An 18547-nucleotide genomic window follows, 5' to 3' on the forward strand; every position below is an offset into this window, starting at 1 on the left:
GGAGGTGGAGATTAGGAAGATCACAGTTCAAGGCAAAAATTAGATCCTATCTCTAAACTAACCAGAGAAAAAGTTCTGGAGGCATGTTTTAAGCAGTCAAGCACCTGCCTGGCTTGGTTTGAATCCCTGCGTTCCAACCACAGTACCATCAAAAAAAAAAAAAAACCCACAAAAACCCATAAAATAAAAGGCTGGCCTTGGAGTTCCTTCCCAGGAATTGCTATCCCAACTGTTTCTACACTTATTCCTTCTGCCAAGGTGATCCATAGGTTGGAGCTCTGAGATACAGACAGGCCTTCCAGTCTGATCAAAACCCCAGATATGAAAATGGATCAGAGGGGCAGATCACGGAGAATCTGTCATGTAGCTGAACCTGGCTAGGGCTGTCAGGTGTCTTACAGATGCACAGCTCTGAGAGCTGTTGAATATGGAACTACAGAGATTGCAGAGGTTTGGTCATAGGGGAGGGGAGAAATGGGAGACAATCCTGGCTTCCAGATAGGTATCTGAATGGAGGTGCTATCCTTTACTGAATGTCTCTGTGTTGAAGCCCCTTAGAGCAATGTGGCTGCAGAGTCTGTGCTCTATGCACCATCCAACACCCAGGGAGGCATGAGGAGCTTTGGAGTTGACTGCAAAGGCTAGATGGAATGGGGGTTACAGGAGGGGAGGACTCCTGGGGAAGGGGACTGGCAACTTTGAGTAGGTAGACAGGCAGTTGGTGGGACCTCAGAACACCAAATTGTGGAATGCCAAATTTTGTGTCACAAAGGGAAACCAAGGCACAGAGCTCAGCACAAATTCTCCTAATATGCCATTTTTCCTGAGCTGCCAGCAGTTACTCCTATGCCCTTTGGACACTCCAGGCTGTCTGGAAATACTGACTTTGAGGGAAGAAAAAAATACAAATCACAGTTTTGCTACACATATTATTCTTGTATACAGAGATATTCAGTGAAAAAAGAGTCAAAGCAGGAAGACATAAGGAGACATTTCAATAAATGTTTGATTTCTGTGTATGAAAGGACATTCTAAGCCTTAGCATAGTGGCACAACTCAACAAAGAACTGTGATAGAGTTTGCATATTCAATGAAATTGTATGTAAGGAAAAAAAAGAAACTTAAAATAAGGGGAAAATGTAGGAATGAGGTTGGTAAAGATATGCTGTAAATAATATTCTTGAAGGTGCTCTTACAAACCCATCAGACAAGTATATGGGAGAAATATGGGCCACAGAACCCACCAAGGAAGGGTTTAATTGATGGATAGAGGGAAATGGCTAATAGATGGATGAAAACATGTTTAAAAAAGGCAATATACACATTCCACTTTTGTTATCAAATGTGCATATGTTTTTGAAATGATACTCTGAATTAATATTTGCAGAGCACTACCATAATTTCTAGCACACAGTGGGGACCCTGTGTTATGAGTGAGCATAAAGTGAACCATGCTCATCCCCAGCTGCAGGTAGGGTACCCCATTTCTGGAACGACATTTGGCTGAAGTAGTTTTTTTCACTGCCCTGAAAAACTACAAGTAACTGACATGGGAGTTACTTGCTTCATCCCTCCTAGCTACATTCATTTCAGACCCCTCATTTACTCCTACTTCGGCCTCCTAGCCTTCCCTCATGCCGTTTTCACCTCATCTTCTTTGCCTAGTGCCTGTCTGGGTCTTTTGGCATTTAACATGTTGCTACCCCAGGGAGACTTTCCTGACCTCTCCAATCCCAAGCCAGGTCAGGTGACTTCTCTGGTCTCCTTAGCGCCATTGTTTCTCTCTCTCAGATGTAACACGGAGCAGGCTCCTTGTCTCCTGGACTGAACACAGTCACAAATGAGGTTGACTGGGTAAAGAGATGTCTGATCAGGAATGTCCTCTGAACCTAGGTCTTTTTCCTCTCTCTGAGATGACGTCTTCCACAAGTGGGATACAAGTGGAAGTTCATGACTTTCCCTGCAGGAAGGGAGTTCCTAGTTATGTCTTGGTTGTCTTGGTGCTGAGCAACCTTGGTCTTCCATGCCGGTTCCTAATCCTGACTGTGTCTCAGATTTGCCATCTGTCCCTGCCATTTCCTTTTAAGATGGTCACAGCCTACCTGTCTTGTGTCCCAGATCCTCTGATAGCTGATATCTAATAAATTAACTGTTAACAGGAGAGGGAAGGACAGAGATTCTTGGTCTTCACTGAGGCTTCTTTACCATGCACACTTACATAGAAATTTATGTAATTTATACTTTTATTTGAAATTTCCAATTCAAACGACTTTTCAATATTATAAGGATCATGTTGAACCAACCCACTGATTTCTGTGATTTAGATGACACCCTTTGCCACCCTCTGGCAAAGAGTAGGAAGGCAGATGTCTATGGGGAGACAGAGTGAAAGAGAGAGAGTGAGAAAGAGAGAGAGAGAGAGAGAGAGAGAGAGAGGGAGGGTATGGCACCACCTGCTGGCTCCTGTTGGCAGGTCTCCAGATTGTTTAAGAGAAGCTCAAATTTCACATCGAATGTGAAGTTGACTGACTTTGAAACAGTGGTAACACATTTTTAAACTATATATATTGATAGTACACAGGGTTGAACTCACTACCACTTGAGCCACTCTGCCATCTCCTAAATTTTTTTAAAACCTCTGTTCCATGGATATTATAGTCCAGCTTGGGTAACGCCCCTACAGGTGTGTGTTTGCGGTGGGAATTGGGGGAGAGGGAGAGATGATGTTAAGACCTCGACCTAAATATAGCTTAGAAGCTGTGGCCCCAATGCAATGGTTCCCGAAAGCCTGAGGAAAGGGAAAAGTCACTACCAGGCCAGCTGGAGCAGGTTGGCAGGTCCTTGACACAGCCAGGGTCTTGTAGAATGTAGGATGACTCGACTTTCTGAACCAAGCCAGAGCACCTATTGATGAGATGTAGTCTTGGCATCCAGTTCAGGAGCAGGGAGTCTCTGCCTAGCCAGTGAGAAGCCGGGTTGTCTGGGCACCTCGTCCCTAGTCCCTCTTTCGTTACCGTTTGGAAGTCTGAACTCCATTCAATTACACCTTTGCAGCAGCTGTCTGTGTAGCTCTCCCTCACCTGCCAGGCATGCCAGTCATTGAGTTGGACACGAACTTGCCTGCCAACAGCATACCCATGGGGTTAGAGAAGAGGCTCTGCTCGGCCACCGCTGCCATCCTAGGCAAACCTGAGCACGTAAATGAGGGTTGGGGTGACCTGGGTGAAAGAAGGTTGTGAGGAATAGAGGTCTTGCTTTGTCCAAACCCTCACTCTACAGTGACCCAGATTCTTCTCCTCAGGAACCCCCAATCTGCTCGCCAATCTCTGATTTTTCATGCACTATGAACCTGCAGGTCTCCCTTCCCGCTGCTGCCTGTCGCCCTCCCCAGCCATGACCCCAACCTGATGCAACCTTCAAGAACATGCTAAGCCCCTTTCCCCTCCCACCTCTGGGCCCCAGAGCTAGCCCCGTAACCTTAGCTTCAGGTGAAACTTTCTTTTGCCCTTTGCAGCTTGTGAACGTGACAGTGAGGCCCAGCCTGATGACCATGTTGATGTTCAGATCCACAGAGCCCTGTGCTCAGTTGCTGGTTTTCTCTTTTGGTGTGGTGGACACTGCAGAGAAGAACCAAGGCCACAGGGCTGGCTTCTTTGAGTTCCTCACCAAGGAGTTGGCCCTAGGCCAGGACCGGTAGGAAGCAGATCGTTTTGCAACTGCTGGGCAACCAGAGGCTGTGATCCTGCCTCATGGCTCCTGCATAAAGTAGGGATAAGTTATATTTATGCCTTGCACAAGAAGGATGCTACATGAATGTTTGGTGGTGACTATAAGACAGAATGTTTTCCTGGCCTCACAGCATTCCCTGCAAACTCACAAATGGTAAAATAACTTTTTTGGGAATCTTATGAATTGAAACTGAAAACACATCTCTGGCCCACTGTTCTCAGGAAAGCAAGGGAAAAGGAACTTTATACCTGCAAGCAGGCTTGCATTATGACAAAGAAGTAAAAATTCCTTTGTAAAAAGCTTCTTTAAGAACAAGGACTGTTCGAGGAGTGGAAGGTAAAGAAAGTGTATGTTTAATAAAAATGCCAATAAAACAAGAGCCTGAGAACCTCCTGATGTGCATTGTATATTTCTGGGCACAGTGTAATTATCCAATGGTTCAGGGTTCAGATATTTTCAGATACTTGTGGTCTTAAGTGGCAGAAACCTAAATTCATATTAGCAGATAATGGGACTTCAAAAGGACTTTGGTTCTGCTTCCTTGACTGACCTCTGGATTCATTTTTAATAGCTCTCTCAATGTTGCTTTCATTGGGCTTTATTTTTATAATGTGAGACCATGGCCTCTGGGACCTCAGTGTTTCCAGCTGTTCCCTGTGAAGGCTGTCAAGTTAACCACTCCCCAGAGGAATTGCAAGGTTCATTGAGATGGGTTGTGGACTGCACCTGCCATGGCAAAGCAAGGTAGGAGGAAGTTATTACCTGAAGAAGCCAGACAATCTGGTTTTCAAGAGGTTTGTAGTTTGGTCTGGGTATGTCTTTTGATCAGGTTCTGCATTTGAACCAAGACAAACCTGGAAATAAGGCTGGGCACAATGGCTTACCTCTGTAATTCCAGCTACTCAGGAGATGGAGACTGGGAGGACTGCAGTTCAAGGCCAGCCTAGGAAAAAGAAGTTAGCAAGACCCTCATCTCTATCAATAAGCTGGGCATTGTGAGAGATGCCTGTGGTTCAGCCACTTGGGAGGCCTTAGGTTAAGAGACTTCTAGTTCCAGGACCGCCCCAGGCAAAAACATGGTAGCCTACCTGAAAAATAACCAAAGCAAAAAAGGATTAGCAGCATTCTCAAGTGATAGTGTGCCTGCCTGGAAAGTGGAAGGCCCTGTCTTCAACCCTCAATTAAAAGACAAAACAAAACCTGGGAATGAACCATCTGTCGTTTGCAGCCTCTTCGTCTTTGAATAGAGGAAGGAATCAGGCCAAATGAACAACCTTTTCCACAAGAAGGCTCTACTCCACCCAGACCAGTACTGTGTGTCAGAGTTAAAGTTTATCTCTGAGGGGAAAAATTTCTGAGCCTAGTCCAAGCTTGTGAGGAACAAAAGATATGAGACGCTTGAAAGAACCTTCCAGAATGGAGTCCTGATTGGTCCACAAAGGCTGTTGAGGACTGGTTGCTCCTGGTGGGTGTTCAGATCCTGAAGCTGGGGAGAGATAATAATTCTAACAATAAATAATGTACCGGGGCTTCCTATGTGCCAGGAACTCTGCACTTTTAGTGCCATTTCACCCTGACAAGCTCTTGCCCACATCCCTTTGGTGCAGACTTGCCATCTCCATGAGGTGGATGTCTGCATTATAACAACCTTACAGATGGTAAAACTGAGGCTTGGTCCCTGCCAGTCCTCTACCCTCTGTCAGGCTAACCCAATCCCTGTGCTTTTCATGAAGAACTTCCTCTGATCTCTGCAATGGTCACCTTTATTTTTTCTACACATTTTAATCAGGTTTACCCTGTGCCTAGTCTTGAACAAGAGTTGGAGAAAACTAGGGTGGCTGGTGTACTGGGCATGCCCCCAGGGAGCTGCACTTAGTTGCGGGGGTCTGTCTCTCTGAGCCCACGCACTGAGAGACACAGTGGAGCACACAGGATACCGAGTCAGGCCACTGTGTTGTGTCTGTCTTGAGTGGGCCACGCCCATAAGCATCTATCACCTTGCATCTGATCGTTCCCCTGTTCTGTTTGGGTCAATGGAAGATTACTAATTGGGATGAGCAGCTTGGCAAAATGCTTCATGGGCCGGCGTGAGCTGGCATGAGAGCACAAAGTGATAGTACCTAGTAGGTATCTTGTGAGATTTGGAGATTATTAAGGAGCTTTTTCTCTGTTTCCTGAAGGATACTTACTCGCTTTTATCCAGTGGAGCCCTGGCAGACTGGCAAGGATGGGACAGTTGTTACCTTTTTACAACTGGCATAAAGGATGCAGGATATCTGTGGACTAGCCGCCTGTTCCAGAGAGGCTTCCTGGCAGATTCAGTGCTTAGTGGATATCAGCTTTGTGTACCTTCATGCAGAAATGCTGGTGATCTCTTCCCCTCCCTCATGCTAAATAAATAAAGAGAACTTCATCATTCAATTATGACTTCTTTACTCTCTATTCCCTCCCCAGCATCCTGAGTCACGGTGGGGAGTGGTCTTGGTTTATTGAGGTTGGATGGTTTCTTGCTATTTCATATGCTTATAGCACTGAAATCAGGTGAAGGGCAATGCAACTAAACATTGATGTGTAGAGGAACCTACACATCAATGTCCTGCCCTAGGACTTCCTGCATACTTTATTGATATCCTGAAATTTCTAACATCAACCTAGGGTAGCTGTGCTGGCCTGGTAAATAGGGCTGCCTGAGCTTCAGGGATCTTCCCTGGACTTCACTTTGCATGTTGGCTCTTCTTGACTAATCACTAGAGTGGGAACTGTGCACTGAGGAAAACTCATACCAATCATGGGGACGGTAAATTCTGCCAGCATGCTAAGCATGAAAATGCAATATCAAGAGAAACAGTGAATGCCATCCCTGCTCTGTGATTTAAATACCATATCATTCCATTCTTTTGCATTTCAGAGTATTTACAGGTGGAATAGTGAGAGCCCAAAGGAAGTTTCCATCTCAGTAGTTTCCCAGATGTTCGTGCAGAGTTGAACTCAGCTCATGACCCTTAGACCCCGAGGAAGCTGTTTCCCTGCCAGTTAGACATCAGATGATCTTTGTTTTCAGTCACACGTGAAATGTCAAGTTGAGATTTTTGTTCTATTCAGTCTACATAGTTAATAAAGTTAGTTTCCAATGAAAAATGCCTGCCTACTGTGTGTGTGCCTGAGCACTGTTCAGGTCTGCTATTCAAACTTGGCCTTGGTGCTCAGAGTGCAGTTTAACTGGTACAACGCCTGCCTAGCAAGTGAAAAGGCCTGACTTCAGACCCCAGTACTGAAAAACAGTTTTAAGGCAGTTTTCAGAGGCCCTGAGACTTACACCTATAAGCCTAGCTACCCAGGAGGTGGAGATCAGGAAGATAGCAGGTCCAGGCCAGCCCAGGCAAAAAGTTCTCAAGATCCCATCTCAAAAACAGCTATGTGTGATGACACGCAACTGTTATCTATGTGACTGTGGGAAGCTTAAATAGAAGGATCTCTGTCCAGGCTGACCAGGCAAAAATTGAGACCCTATTCCCAAACTAACCAGAGCAAAAGTGCTGGAGGCATGTCTCAATCAGTTGAGTGCCTGCCAAATAAGTGTGAATCCCTGTGTTCAAAGTCCAGTACCACCAAAATAAATAACCAAATGAAAGGTTGATCTTGGAGTTCTTCCCCATGGCTCGCTTTACCAATTTTTTCTGCACTTTTCTATCTACAGGTGTTTCATAGGTTACACTCCCAGCCTGACAAAAAGGACCTAAGCCTTCCCCTCCAAATTCCAGATAGGAAAATGGATCAGAGAGGCAATACTAAAGCTCAGGGAGTGTTTTACACCTGGGGATAAACCTGATTTGGGGTGCCAGGTGATTACAGACATATAGAATCACCCTCACACAACCCAAAATGGAGATTTTGCTTGGCCCTGCTCCCCCAGGGTGGGAACAAGGAAGGAGTCCCTCTGATGAGGTCAGCATTTGCGATCTACATAGCACCATTTCTCATATAAATCCTGGCAAGAAGTACTATTTCCCTGGGAAGTTGAAGGAATGCCCATGGGTACTGATTACCCATCAGTACCAGCCTACAGGGCTGCATAGGGTTAGCAGAGTGGAGAAATGGGAGCCAAGAAATGGGGCCAAGACTGGCCTCTAGGCTGGTGGGTGAATGGTGGTGCTAACCTTTACAGAGTGCCTCTGTGTTAAATCTACTTGGAGCAAAGTGGCTGTACAGCCCATGGTCTATGCACAGTCTATCCTGGTGCTTAGCAGCCTTGGTCCTCCATGCCTGTTCCTAACTCTGACTATTATCTTTTCTGAGTCCCAGACTTGCCCCCTGTCCCTGCCATTTCCTCTCAGAACTGTCACAACCTACTATCTTGTGTCCCAGATTCTCTGATAGCTGACATCTAATAAACTGTTAACAGGAGACGGAAGGACAGAGTCTCTTGGCTTCCCATAGAGGCTCCTTTATCATGCACACTTACATAGAAGTTTATTTTGTAATTGAAAGTGTATATATACACACATAATGTTAATTATATTTGAAATACCCAATTCAAATGACTTGGCAACATTGATGAGGATCATGTTGAACCAACCCACTGATTTCTGTGATTTAGATGACACCCTTTGAAATCCTGTGGCATAAGAGTCTAGAAATACAGATGTCTGTGGGACTAGACAGAGATGGCGTGGCCCCACCTGCTGGAGCCTGTCTGTGGGTCTCCTGATTGTTTAAGAGAAGCTCAGATTTCATACTGAATGTGAAGTCCTGTGACTTTGAAACAGTGGCAACTTATTAAAAATACAAATACATGTAGATTGATGGTACTGGGGTTTGAACTCACTACCACGTGTGCCATGCTGCCATTTCTTAAATGTTTAAAACCTCTCTGGCATGGATATTACACCAAAGATGTGTGCATGGAGGTGGGGGGGATGTTTACACTTCTACCTAAATATTGCTAGGAAATGTGATCCCCGTGAAAAGTTTCCAGAAAGCATGAGGAGAGGAAAAATCACCACCAGTCCAGCTAGGGCAGATGGCCGGGTCCTTATGAAGCCAGTCTTGTAGCATGTAGGGTGCCATGGCTTTCTGAAATCAGAGCCAGTGCACCTGTCCATGAGATGTAACCTTGGCAGCCAATCAGGGAGCAGTGAGTCTCTGCCCAGCCAATGAGCAGCCTGGTTGCCTGGGCACCTTGGTCCTGCTCCCTATTTCATTACCCTTTGGAAGTCTGAAATCTACTAGAGCACACCTCTGCAGCAGCTGTCCCTCTAGCTCTCCCTCTCCTACCAGATGTGCCAACCATTGAGCTGGACACAAACTTGCCTGCTCACCGCCTACCCACAGGGTTAGAGAAGCGGCTCTGTGCAGCCACTGCAGCCATCCTGGGCAAACCTTAGCATGTGAGTAAGGGTTGGGGTGCCCTTGGCAAGGGAGGATGTTGGGGTAAGGAGTCGAGCTGTTCCACATCCAGCCTCCCACAGTGACCCTGGCTTTCTTCTGAGGGATCCCCAATCTACCCACCAATCTCTATTCTCCTATGCCCCTGAACCCACAGTTCCCCCTTCCCACTGCCTCCTGTCACCCTCTCCAGCCATGACCCTGACACAACCTTCAAGAACACCCTGGGCCCCCCTTCCCCTCCTACATCTGGGCTCCAGTGCTAGCTGGGTAATTGGAGCTTCAGGTGAAACTTTTCTGTCCCTCTCAGTACGTGAATGTGACGGTGAGGCCCGGCCTGACCATGTCGCTGTTCAGATCCACAGAGCTCTGTGCTCAATTGTCAGTGTTGTCCATTGGCGTGGTGGACATTGCCGAGAAGAACTGAGGCCACAATTCTCGCTTATTTGAGTTCCTCACCAAGGAGCGGGCCCTAGGCCAGGACTGGTAGGTAGCAAACCCGTTTTAGACTACTGGACAACCAGAGGCTGTGATCCTCCTCAGGGCCCCTGGATAAGAGGGTGATAATTACATTTTTTACATTCCTTATTGTCCAGGAAGGACAGCCATATCAAGCCTTGTGGTCCTGGTTACTAGAGGACCGAACACATTCTAAGCCTTGCAGTGTTCCCTGTTGTTGACCCATTCAAACTCAGAAATTATAAAAGTATTTCTTGGGGATCTTAGGAATTGAGACTGAGACATCTCTGACCCAGTGTTCTCAGGATGGCAGGGAAAATGGAACTGTATACCTGCAAGAAGGGTTGCATTATTACAAAGCAGTCAAAATTCCTTTGTAGAAAGCTTCTTTAAGAACAGGGATTGCTTGAGGGGTAGCAGGTAAAGAAAGGGTACGTTTAGTAAAAATGCCTATCAAATAAGAGCCCGAGAACCTCCTGATATGAATTGTGAGTCTCTGGGCACAGTGTAGGGTTTAGGGCTTAGTGTTCAGATTATTTTAGATACCTGTCGTCTAAGGTGCAAGGTACCTAAATTTGTATTACTTGATAATGGGGCTTCAGAACTTCAGTCCTGCCTCCTTGACTGACCTCTGGACTCATTTTTAACTGCTCTCTCAATGTTGCTTTCATTGTGCTTTATTTTCATATTGTGAGACTTGGGCAGCGCCTGGCCTCTGGGACCTCATGTTTCCTGCTGTTCACTGGGAGGCTGTCTTTTAACCACTCCCCAGGGGAACTGCAAGGGTCACTGAGATGGGTTGTGGACTATACCTGCCATGACAAGGCAAGTTAGAAGGATGTTATTTCCCAGAAAAAGCCAGTCTGATTTTTAAGAAGTTTTCTAGTCAGGTCAGAAGGAAATGTGGGTATGTCTTTTCCATCAATGGCCAACCAGGTCCCAGGTGAAGCTGGTGGAGAGGGTCATGGAGTACTGAAGAGAGAATTGATCTAGATATATGGATACCCAGGTTCTGTCTTTGACCCAAGGCAAACCTTCAAATGAGGCCAGACACTATGACTCATATCTCTAACTCCAAGTACTCAAGAGATGGAGTTTGGGAGGACTGCAGTTCAAGGCCAGCCTGGGGGAAAAAAGTTAGTGAGATCCCCATCTCTATCAATGAGCTGGGCATGATGGCAGATGTCTGTGGTTCCAGCTACTCTGGAGGCCTTAGGTTAGGATTCCAGTCCAAGAACTGACTCATGAAAAACTTGGGCCTCTTCTTGGAGGTGTGTTCAAGTGGTAGAGTGCTTACCTAGCAAGTGCAAGGGCCCTGAGTTCAAATGTCAGCATCACACACACACACACACACACACACACACACACACACACACATCTGTAGTTTTCAGCCTCATCTGGAAATAGAGGAAGTGAGGTCATGCTAAATGACACTGTTAGGTGTAATGGAGCACACAGCAGACCCAGGCAGGCCACTGGGTTGTGTCTGTCCGGGCTGAGCCACATTCATGGGTAGCCATCACCTTGCATCTAATCATCCCTCAGTTTTGTCTCGGTTAATGGAAGAGCAATAACTGGGATGAGAAGGTTGGCCAAATGTCGGAGAGCCCTGGGAGTGGGTGTGCCTGGGAGGCAGCTTACAAGATTGGGAGATTGCTGAGGAGCTGACATCTTTTTCTCTGTTTCCTGAAGGATAGTTATCTGCTTTTATCCAGTGGAGCCCTGGCAGATTGGCAAGGATGGGACAGTTGTTACTTTTTCAGATTGACAAAAAGGATGCAGGATAACTGTGAACCAGTTGCCTGTTCCAGAGAGGCTTCCTGGCAGAATCAGTGCTTGGTGGACACCATCTTCATGTACCTCCTCTTGTAGTAATGTTGGTGATCTCGCACTCCTCCTCTTCCCTTCCTTATGCCAAATAAATGAAGAGAACCAAATATGACTTCTTCTCCTATTTCTCTCCCCAGCCCACTGAGCCACTGTAGGTAGTGGGTCTGGTTTATGAGGATGGGATCTTTGTGATCATGGAGGTAAGATGTTTCCTGTTTTCAGAGTTTCCTGTTTCTTTCATATGTTTACAGTGCTGAAATCTTGGGTGGAAGGCTCAGCCTGGAGGTTCTGCTCTCTACATGCATGTGTAATCCAGTGGGTACATGGGGACAGCTGGTCTGGCATGGAATCCTGTACATTCTACTGATATCCTGAGGCTCCTGAACTCTGCTCTAAGTGGTGTGAGACATTTACTCTCTGTAGACTGCTGTGCTAGGCAAAGGAACAGGACTGGTGGTTTTCAGGCAGCTTCCTGGGTCATTCTAAAAATATGACTCTTGCTGAGAATTCTCTTGAGCTGTGCTCCTTGCAAAATCATGTCTCAGAGTACCAAGCATGGAAATGTAATGTCTGCCACTAGAGACAGAATAAGAACCATCTTCAACCACACCTACATACCATATTATGCCTTTGTATTTCAGAGTGTTTACAGGTGTGATCGGGAGAGCCACAAGGAAGTCTCTATCTTAGTAGCTTTCCAGATGTTCATGAAGAATTGACAGCACATGACCCTTAGATGCTGGTGGGAGATGTTTCCCTGCACAGAGGTTTGATGATCCTTTTCTACAGTGCACCAGTCAAATACCATATTTAGAATTTTGTTCTGTAGGCTACATAGTTAATAAAGTTAGTTTCCAATGGAATATGTCTGCCTGCTGTGTTTGACTGACCACTGGTTATGCCTCTCATGGGGGAGGGTGGTGGTGCTGTGGCTCATGCGTGTAATCTCAACTACTCAGGAGGCAGAAATCAGGAAGTTTGAGACTTGAGACCAACTCTTACAAAAAGGGATTTTCTATCTCAAGAAATAATCTCTGTGTGACAATTTATGATTGTAATCCTAGCTATGGGGAGGCATAGGTAGGATCAAGGTTGCAGGCTGGCCCTGGGCAAAAATGCAATCCTATCTGAAAAATAACTAAAGTAAAAAAGGGCTGGAGGTTTAGCTCAAGTGGTAGAGCACCTGCCTAGCAAGTGCAAGGTTCTGAGGTCAAACTCCAGTACCACCATAAAAAACAAGACCAAAAAACCACAAAGAACAACAGAAAACCTAGATCTTGGAGTTCTTTTCCTTGGCTTGTTGTCCCAATTGTTTCTGCCCTCATTCCTTCTGCAGACATGTTTCATAGGTGTCCTGGGTCCTAGAATGACTCAAGGAATGTTTGCAGGTTGAATGAATGAATGGTTGCAGTGCCTAAGAATGAGACTGAGGTCTTTAACTCTCAGCAGGATCATGAAGTGACTGTCTCCCTATATTAAGTAGATTGACTTTATAGTGAGAGTGAAGTCATCTGCCTGCTGTGTGGACTGGCACCTCCCTTCTCCAATGTTCTCTACCCCCATAGTGACTCTGAATTTTAACGCCTGTTACTACTGCGCTATCTGAGGTTGCTGCAGGAGCAACACTGTTTAACACTTTGAACCCTTGCCTCACAGCTCCTTCTTGCTCTGACTACCCTTTCACCTTTAATCAAAGGTTTCACTGTAACGCATCTTTCAGACACCACTTAGTGATCGAAGCACCCAATGTGCACATTACCCATGCAATTAAAAAATCATCGATTTCTGTTCTGCCATGCCCCACCCCCTTGCAGGGGTTAATTAAAGTTAAAGTCAAGGTCAATTACTTATTAATTTTTGTATCTTCTGGCATATCAATAGGGCCTTTTTTGGGTATTGCGCTGACTCTGAGTTAGTCAGCATAATTTTAGTCTTCAGTGTTTAAAAAAAATTTGTTTACTGTTTTTATACAATGCCAAAAAGGCTATAACATTCATTCTTATTTAAATCATTCTTGGACGATGCAAGGAGCCATGGATTCAACTCATTCGAAAGCCCGTCCCTACAATGGTTTATAGGAGTAACCTCTAGGGCTACAGGCATGATCCAAGTGGTAGAGCGCTTGCCTAACACCAACGAGGCCCTGAGTTCAAATCTCAGTACTGCCAAAAAATAACCTCTCCAAATGGAAGCCCTTGTCAGAAATCCCTCAACTCTGAAACCTCTGTTCAGCCTGATTTCTGACATTTACTCCACTTCCCCTTCATTTTTTCGATCTTTTTCCCCCTTTGCTTCAATAGTTTGAATCGAATCAAACTAGTTTGTGTCTCTTGGGTTATTAAACTCCCACCCCCTTTTCTTTTGAGACATTGTCTGGCTATGGAGCCAGACCATTCTTCTGTTTCAGCCTCGTCCTGCCTCAGCCTCCCGAGTGCTGAGATGACATAAGTTCACCACTATGTCCGTCTGGGCTTCATTTTTTTTACTTTTCAGAAAAAGGAGAGGCACGGGTAACGCAATAAGAAGGACGCTCTTCCGCCCCCGACTTCTAAGTGTTCCTCGGGTTTCCGCTTTCAGAGTTCCTGTCCCAGGCCCTACCAAGATAAACAGGCCTTCGTTCGGCGACCGCTGAGGACCACGCGCGAGGTCAGCGCTTCACCAGTACTGCACGTGGTGGACCTGAAGTCCGATCCAGAGCTAGCGCTCTGAGCTCCCATATAAACTCTTGGACCTAGAGCAAGGACCCGGAGCCCCTTACGCACACCCCGCCCGTAAGGCAGGCGCCGCCCGCAGGGCCCCAGTGAAAGCACCGGCCAGCGAGCAGCGCGTGTGCCCACGCTGATTGGTTGGCAGGGCCGGCGCTCTAGCCAATGGAAACGCTCCTTATTGTCAGGCGCGCAGCCGGCCGGCGCGGGGATCCTGGCGGACTGGCCGTTGCTGTGGAGACGCCTGGTGAGTTCCTAGGGCTGCCGGTGTGCTTCTAGGGGGGTTGTTCGGCTTAGGCACGCAGCTAGAGTGAGCCTGGGGCGCGGGGCGGGAGGACTGCGGGCGCGAGGTCGCGTCAAGTGAGATCTCCAGGGGACTCCTCCGGCATCCCCAGAGCCACCGTAAGGGAAAGCGAGGCCCGAGAGCAGGAGGGACTGGGCGGGGTCTTCTGCCTACTTCGCGGGCTTCCTGGTTCTTGCGGGCGGCCTGAGGTGTCCTAGGATGGGCTCCGGCCTCTGTAGCGGCTCGCGGTGACCACTGGGAGACTGCCAGGCGCACAGCCTGGCACTAGCCTTTTTCTTGGCGTCCTTTCACTCACCTTCACGGCAGCCTGCCGAGGTGAGGGGTGTGGTTAGGGCCATTTGCAGAGGTGGAAACTGAGACTGGGGGAAGGTGAAATGACTTGGCTTCTTGTCATCCCGTGGGTCGACTCGACTGCAAGTGAGACTTCCGTTCTGCGGCCCAGCCTCCCAGGAGGGGCGGGCCCTGGTTGGCTTGACGTCACGTGACGCGCCCAGGTCTCTGCACAGGTGGATCTGGGGGCTGCTTAACTCTTCAGGACCTGAGTTATTACAGATCCCGTGTGGTTCAGGTTCCTTCTGTGTGATTCATTTCTATGGTTAGAAATAGAATATCCTTAGAACGGTCTTGTTCAGGGGTCAGCGAGCCTTTGTAAACATCATTTGTATTGTTTCACGTGTTGTAAATTTAACAAGTATAACAGTACTTGTAGAGAATTATTTTAATCTTTATGGCTCACACTCTGTCTACTAAACTCTGGTGTTGTAGTGTGAGTACAGCCAAAGACAATACATGAGTGGCAATAGTCCACTAAAATTTTATTTATGGCTACTGAAATTTGGATGTTAGGTAATTTTTATGCGTCATGATTTTTTTCTCATTAGAAGTGTAAAAACCATTTTTTGCTCCAAGGCTGTGCAAAAGCCGTGTACATCCTGCCTAGCTTAGTGTACAGTGGTTAGCTTGCGGAAGCCTTGTGTAGTCCAGAGCCTCACACAGTAGAGGAAACTGCAACTGTAGAGGGAGGGGCATCTAGGCAAGTCATTCACACCCAGGTCTTTCCACAACCGAGTTTAAGACCATAGCATCCAGACTTGTAAGTCAGAGCAGGTCAGGAAACACCACCACATATCATTCTGGATCAGGGGCCGAAGTACCCAAAATGCTTGTTCTTCCCTTGTCCCCCCCCCCTTTTTTTTTTTTTAAATCATGTGTTCTTAGACTATGGAAACCATACTTTAAAGACTTTGGAAACTTGCTAGCTTAAAGTGGTGAATGTACTATTCTGAGAAAAATGCAACTACTGGACTGGGAATCTGAGAAATGATTGCATGTTGAGCACCTGTAATTGGAAAATCTGAAGTGCTCTGAAATCTCAGACTATTTGAGTGTACACATGACTGTACAAGCTGAAAATTCCACACAATGAAACTTTGTTTCATGTATACAATTATTAAACAAATTGTATAAAATTATCTTCAGGCTACAAGTATACCATGTATATGAAGCATAAATGAATTTAATGTTAGACTTAGGTCCTGAGCCCAAAATGTATCATTTTGTATATGCACATATTCCAAAGTTTGAAGGAAACTGTACTACAGACATGATTCAAATTTCACCAGCTTTTCTGCCAGGTTTCTGTTTTATTCCAGGATCCTGACCAAGATCCAGTTCTGCATTTAGTTATTTCTCCTTAGTCTGCTGCAGTCCATAATAGGTCCTCAGTCTTTTCTTGTCTTCCTTGGGTTTGCTACTTTTAAAGAATGCTGGTCAGGGATATTATTTATTTATTTATTTATTTATACTGTGGATTGAACTGTTGTCGTTTCGTCTAGTGTTCCTCACTTTGGATTTGTCCAGTGTTTTCTCATGATTGAAGTGAGGTTTTGCATTTTAGCCCCAAATACCACATTTTTGTGTCCTCAGTCATCTTATAAGGGAATCTAAGATGTTGGTATATTGTCTTATATATGACAATTACCCTGGTCACTTGGTTTAGTTGGCGCCTGCCAGGTTTCTACATTAAAAAGTTAGCATTGTCCCCTTCCTAGTTAATCTTGGAGAGGATACATATTCTGGTCCTCCATAAATTCATGCCCACTGACTTTAATATCTGCTTAGTGGATACTAAATTTGATGTTTGCTTAAATGTATTATCCACTTTGTCTTTCCTGCTGTATTGATTAGTTGAAAATCTACTGAAGAAAGAACTCTTCATTCTCTCATTTTTGATTACTTACTTGTATTAGCATGGACCATGGATATTCACTTTATTTTATGAGTTAGATTTCAATATTATTTTTATTCTGTTGCTTACTGTTTCTGTATTCGCTATTTAGAATCTTCTTCAGGTTAGCTTCTGTATTCTTTCAGTGGGTCCTTATCAGTTTTTCTGAGCTCTTGCAGTGCTGCAAAGTGTTCTAAATTTATCTTGTATTTTTTTCAGCCTCAACCATGAAATCTTGGTTCTTTTAGTTTTTATCCAGTCAAGATAGTGTTTTTCAGTTACTTATGTTGGTTCTTTTCTTCCTCATGCCCTTCAGTATGGTTTTTGTTAGTTGTAATACAATTGGTTATATTCCAATTTGTGTTCCCACTATATCCAAGTTGATTTTTAATTGTTTATTTTGGGATGTGAACCTTGACTTTGGTTATGAGAGTCAGGGCTATACACACAGGTGTACTTAAGAGAAGTGTCACTTTCTTCTTCTCTACCATGCTGTTGCCATTCTCCTCTACTTTTTTTTTTTTAAGTCCCTTTCCACTTGTCCTGTATAGCTCACTTTAATATTTGGATTATCCTGAGTTTCTTTTGCACAAATGAGCAGATAGATGTTTTTTTCCCCTTATATCCTTCTCTTATATGAAAGGTGGCGTGTTGAAAAGAGTTTATTCACTGGGTTGTCTATTCTTTGGGAGGTAAGATTTTTGAGCTCCATGTGTATTCTGGTTATTAATCCCTTGTCAGATGTTTAGCTGGCAAAGGTTTTCCTCCCATTTTGTAGGCTATCTATTCAGTCTAATGATTGTTTCCTTTGCTGTACAGAAGCTTGTTAGTTTGATACAGTCTGATTTGTCAGTCCTTTTCTCTTAATTGCTGCTATTGGAGTTCTCTTCAGGAAGTTATTGCCTATGCCTATATGTTCCAGTGTTTTCCCTATTCTTTCCTGTAGCAGTTTCAAGTTTCAGGAGCTCTTTGATCCACTCTGAATTGATACTAGTACAGGGTCAGAGACAGTTTCAGTCTTGTACATGTGGATATTCAGCACCATTTGTTGAAGAGGCTGTCTTCTTGAATGTGTGTTTTGGGTTCCTTTGTTGAAAATTAAATGGCCGTAGCTGCAAGGATTTATCTCTGCATCCTTTATTCTGTTCCATTGGTCTTCATGTCTGTTTTTGTGCCAGTACCATGCTGTTTTAATTGCAGTGGCTTTGTAGTATAGTTTGAAGTCAGATATTGTGATACCTCCATTGTTTCTCTTTTTGCTCAGGATTGCTTTGGCTGTTTGAGGTTTTGTGCTGCCATATGAACTTTAGGATTATTTTTCTGTCTCTGTGAAGAATGTCATTGGAATTTTGAAGAGAATTTCAATGACATCTGTATGTCATTGAACATACAGATGGTTTTCAAGAGTATAGCCATTTTCACAGTGTCAATTCTGCTGATCCATGAGCATGGGAGATCTTTCTATATTTTGATGTCTTTGATTTCTTTCTTCAGTGATTTATAGTTTTCATTGTAGAGGTCTTTCACTTTGTTAAATTTATGCTTAGGTATTTAATTTATTTTTGAGGCTATTGTGAATGGAATTGTTTTCTTGGTTTCTTTCTCAGTCTGTTTATTGTTGGTATATAGAAAAGTTACTGGGTTTGTATATTGATTTTGTGCCCTACTTTGCTGATACTGCTCATGATACCTAAGAGTTTTTTGGTGGAGTTTTCAGGATCTTTTAGGTATAAGATCATATCATCTGCAAATAGAGATAATTTGATTTCTTCCTTCCCTATTTGAATCTCTCTTATTTCTTTCTCCTGTCTTAATTGCTCTGGCTAGGAATTCTAAACTACATTACATAAGAGTGGGGAGAGTGAACACCCTTGTCTTGTCCTGATCTTAGAGGAAATGATTTAAGTT

The 18547-nt window shown here is 44.9% G+C and overlaps 1 protein-coding gene and 1 pseudogene across 1 annotated transcript; both read left to right on the forward strand.

Moving 5' to 3' along the window:
• The first annotated feature begins 3089 nt into the window (after positions 1-3089).
• On the forward strand, positions 3090-5991 carry LOC109699629 (D-dopachrome decarboxylase-like). Its single transcript, XM_074060818.1, has 3 exons — positions 3090-3197; positions 3515-3693; positions 5910-5991. The coding sequence occupies exons 1-3, from the start codon at positions 3090-3092 to the stop codon at positions 5989-5991; spliced, it is 369 nt and encodes a 122-aa protein (XP_073916919.1).
• A 2838-nt stretch (positions 5992-8829) lies between these two features.
• On the forward strand, positions 8830-11586 carry LOC109690501 (D-dopachrome decarboxylase-like; annotated as a pseudogene).
• Positions 11587-18547: the final 6961 nt, after the last annotated feature.

The sequence above is a fragment of the Castor canadensis genome, chromosome 18 (genome assembly GCF_047511655.1).
Source record: "Castor canadensis chromosome 18, mCasCan1.hap1v2, whole genome shotgun sequence".
Classification (NCBI taxonomy): Eukaryota; Metazoa; Chordata; class Mammalia; order Rodentia; family Castoridae; genus Castor; species Castor canadensis.

Excerpts from the sequence above, each read along its gene's own strand:
- LOC109699629 (XM_074060818.1), top strand. The coding sequence starts at position 3,090 with ATGCCAGTCATTGAGTTGGACACGAACTTGCCTGCCAACAGCATACCC. Across the intron at positions 3,198-3,514 it reads TCCTAGGCAAACCTGAGCAC|CTTGTGAACGTGACAGTGAG; the intron begins GTAAATGAGGGT and ends TGCCCTTTGCAG. Across the intron at positions 3,694-5,909 it reads TTGGCCCTAGGCCAGGACCG|GATACTTACTCGCTTTTATC; the intron begins GTAGGAAGCAGA and ends TGTTTCCTGAAG.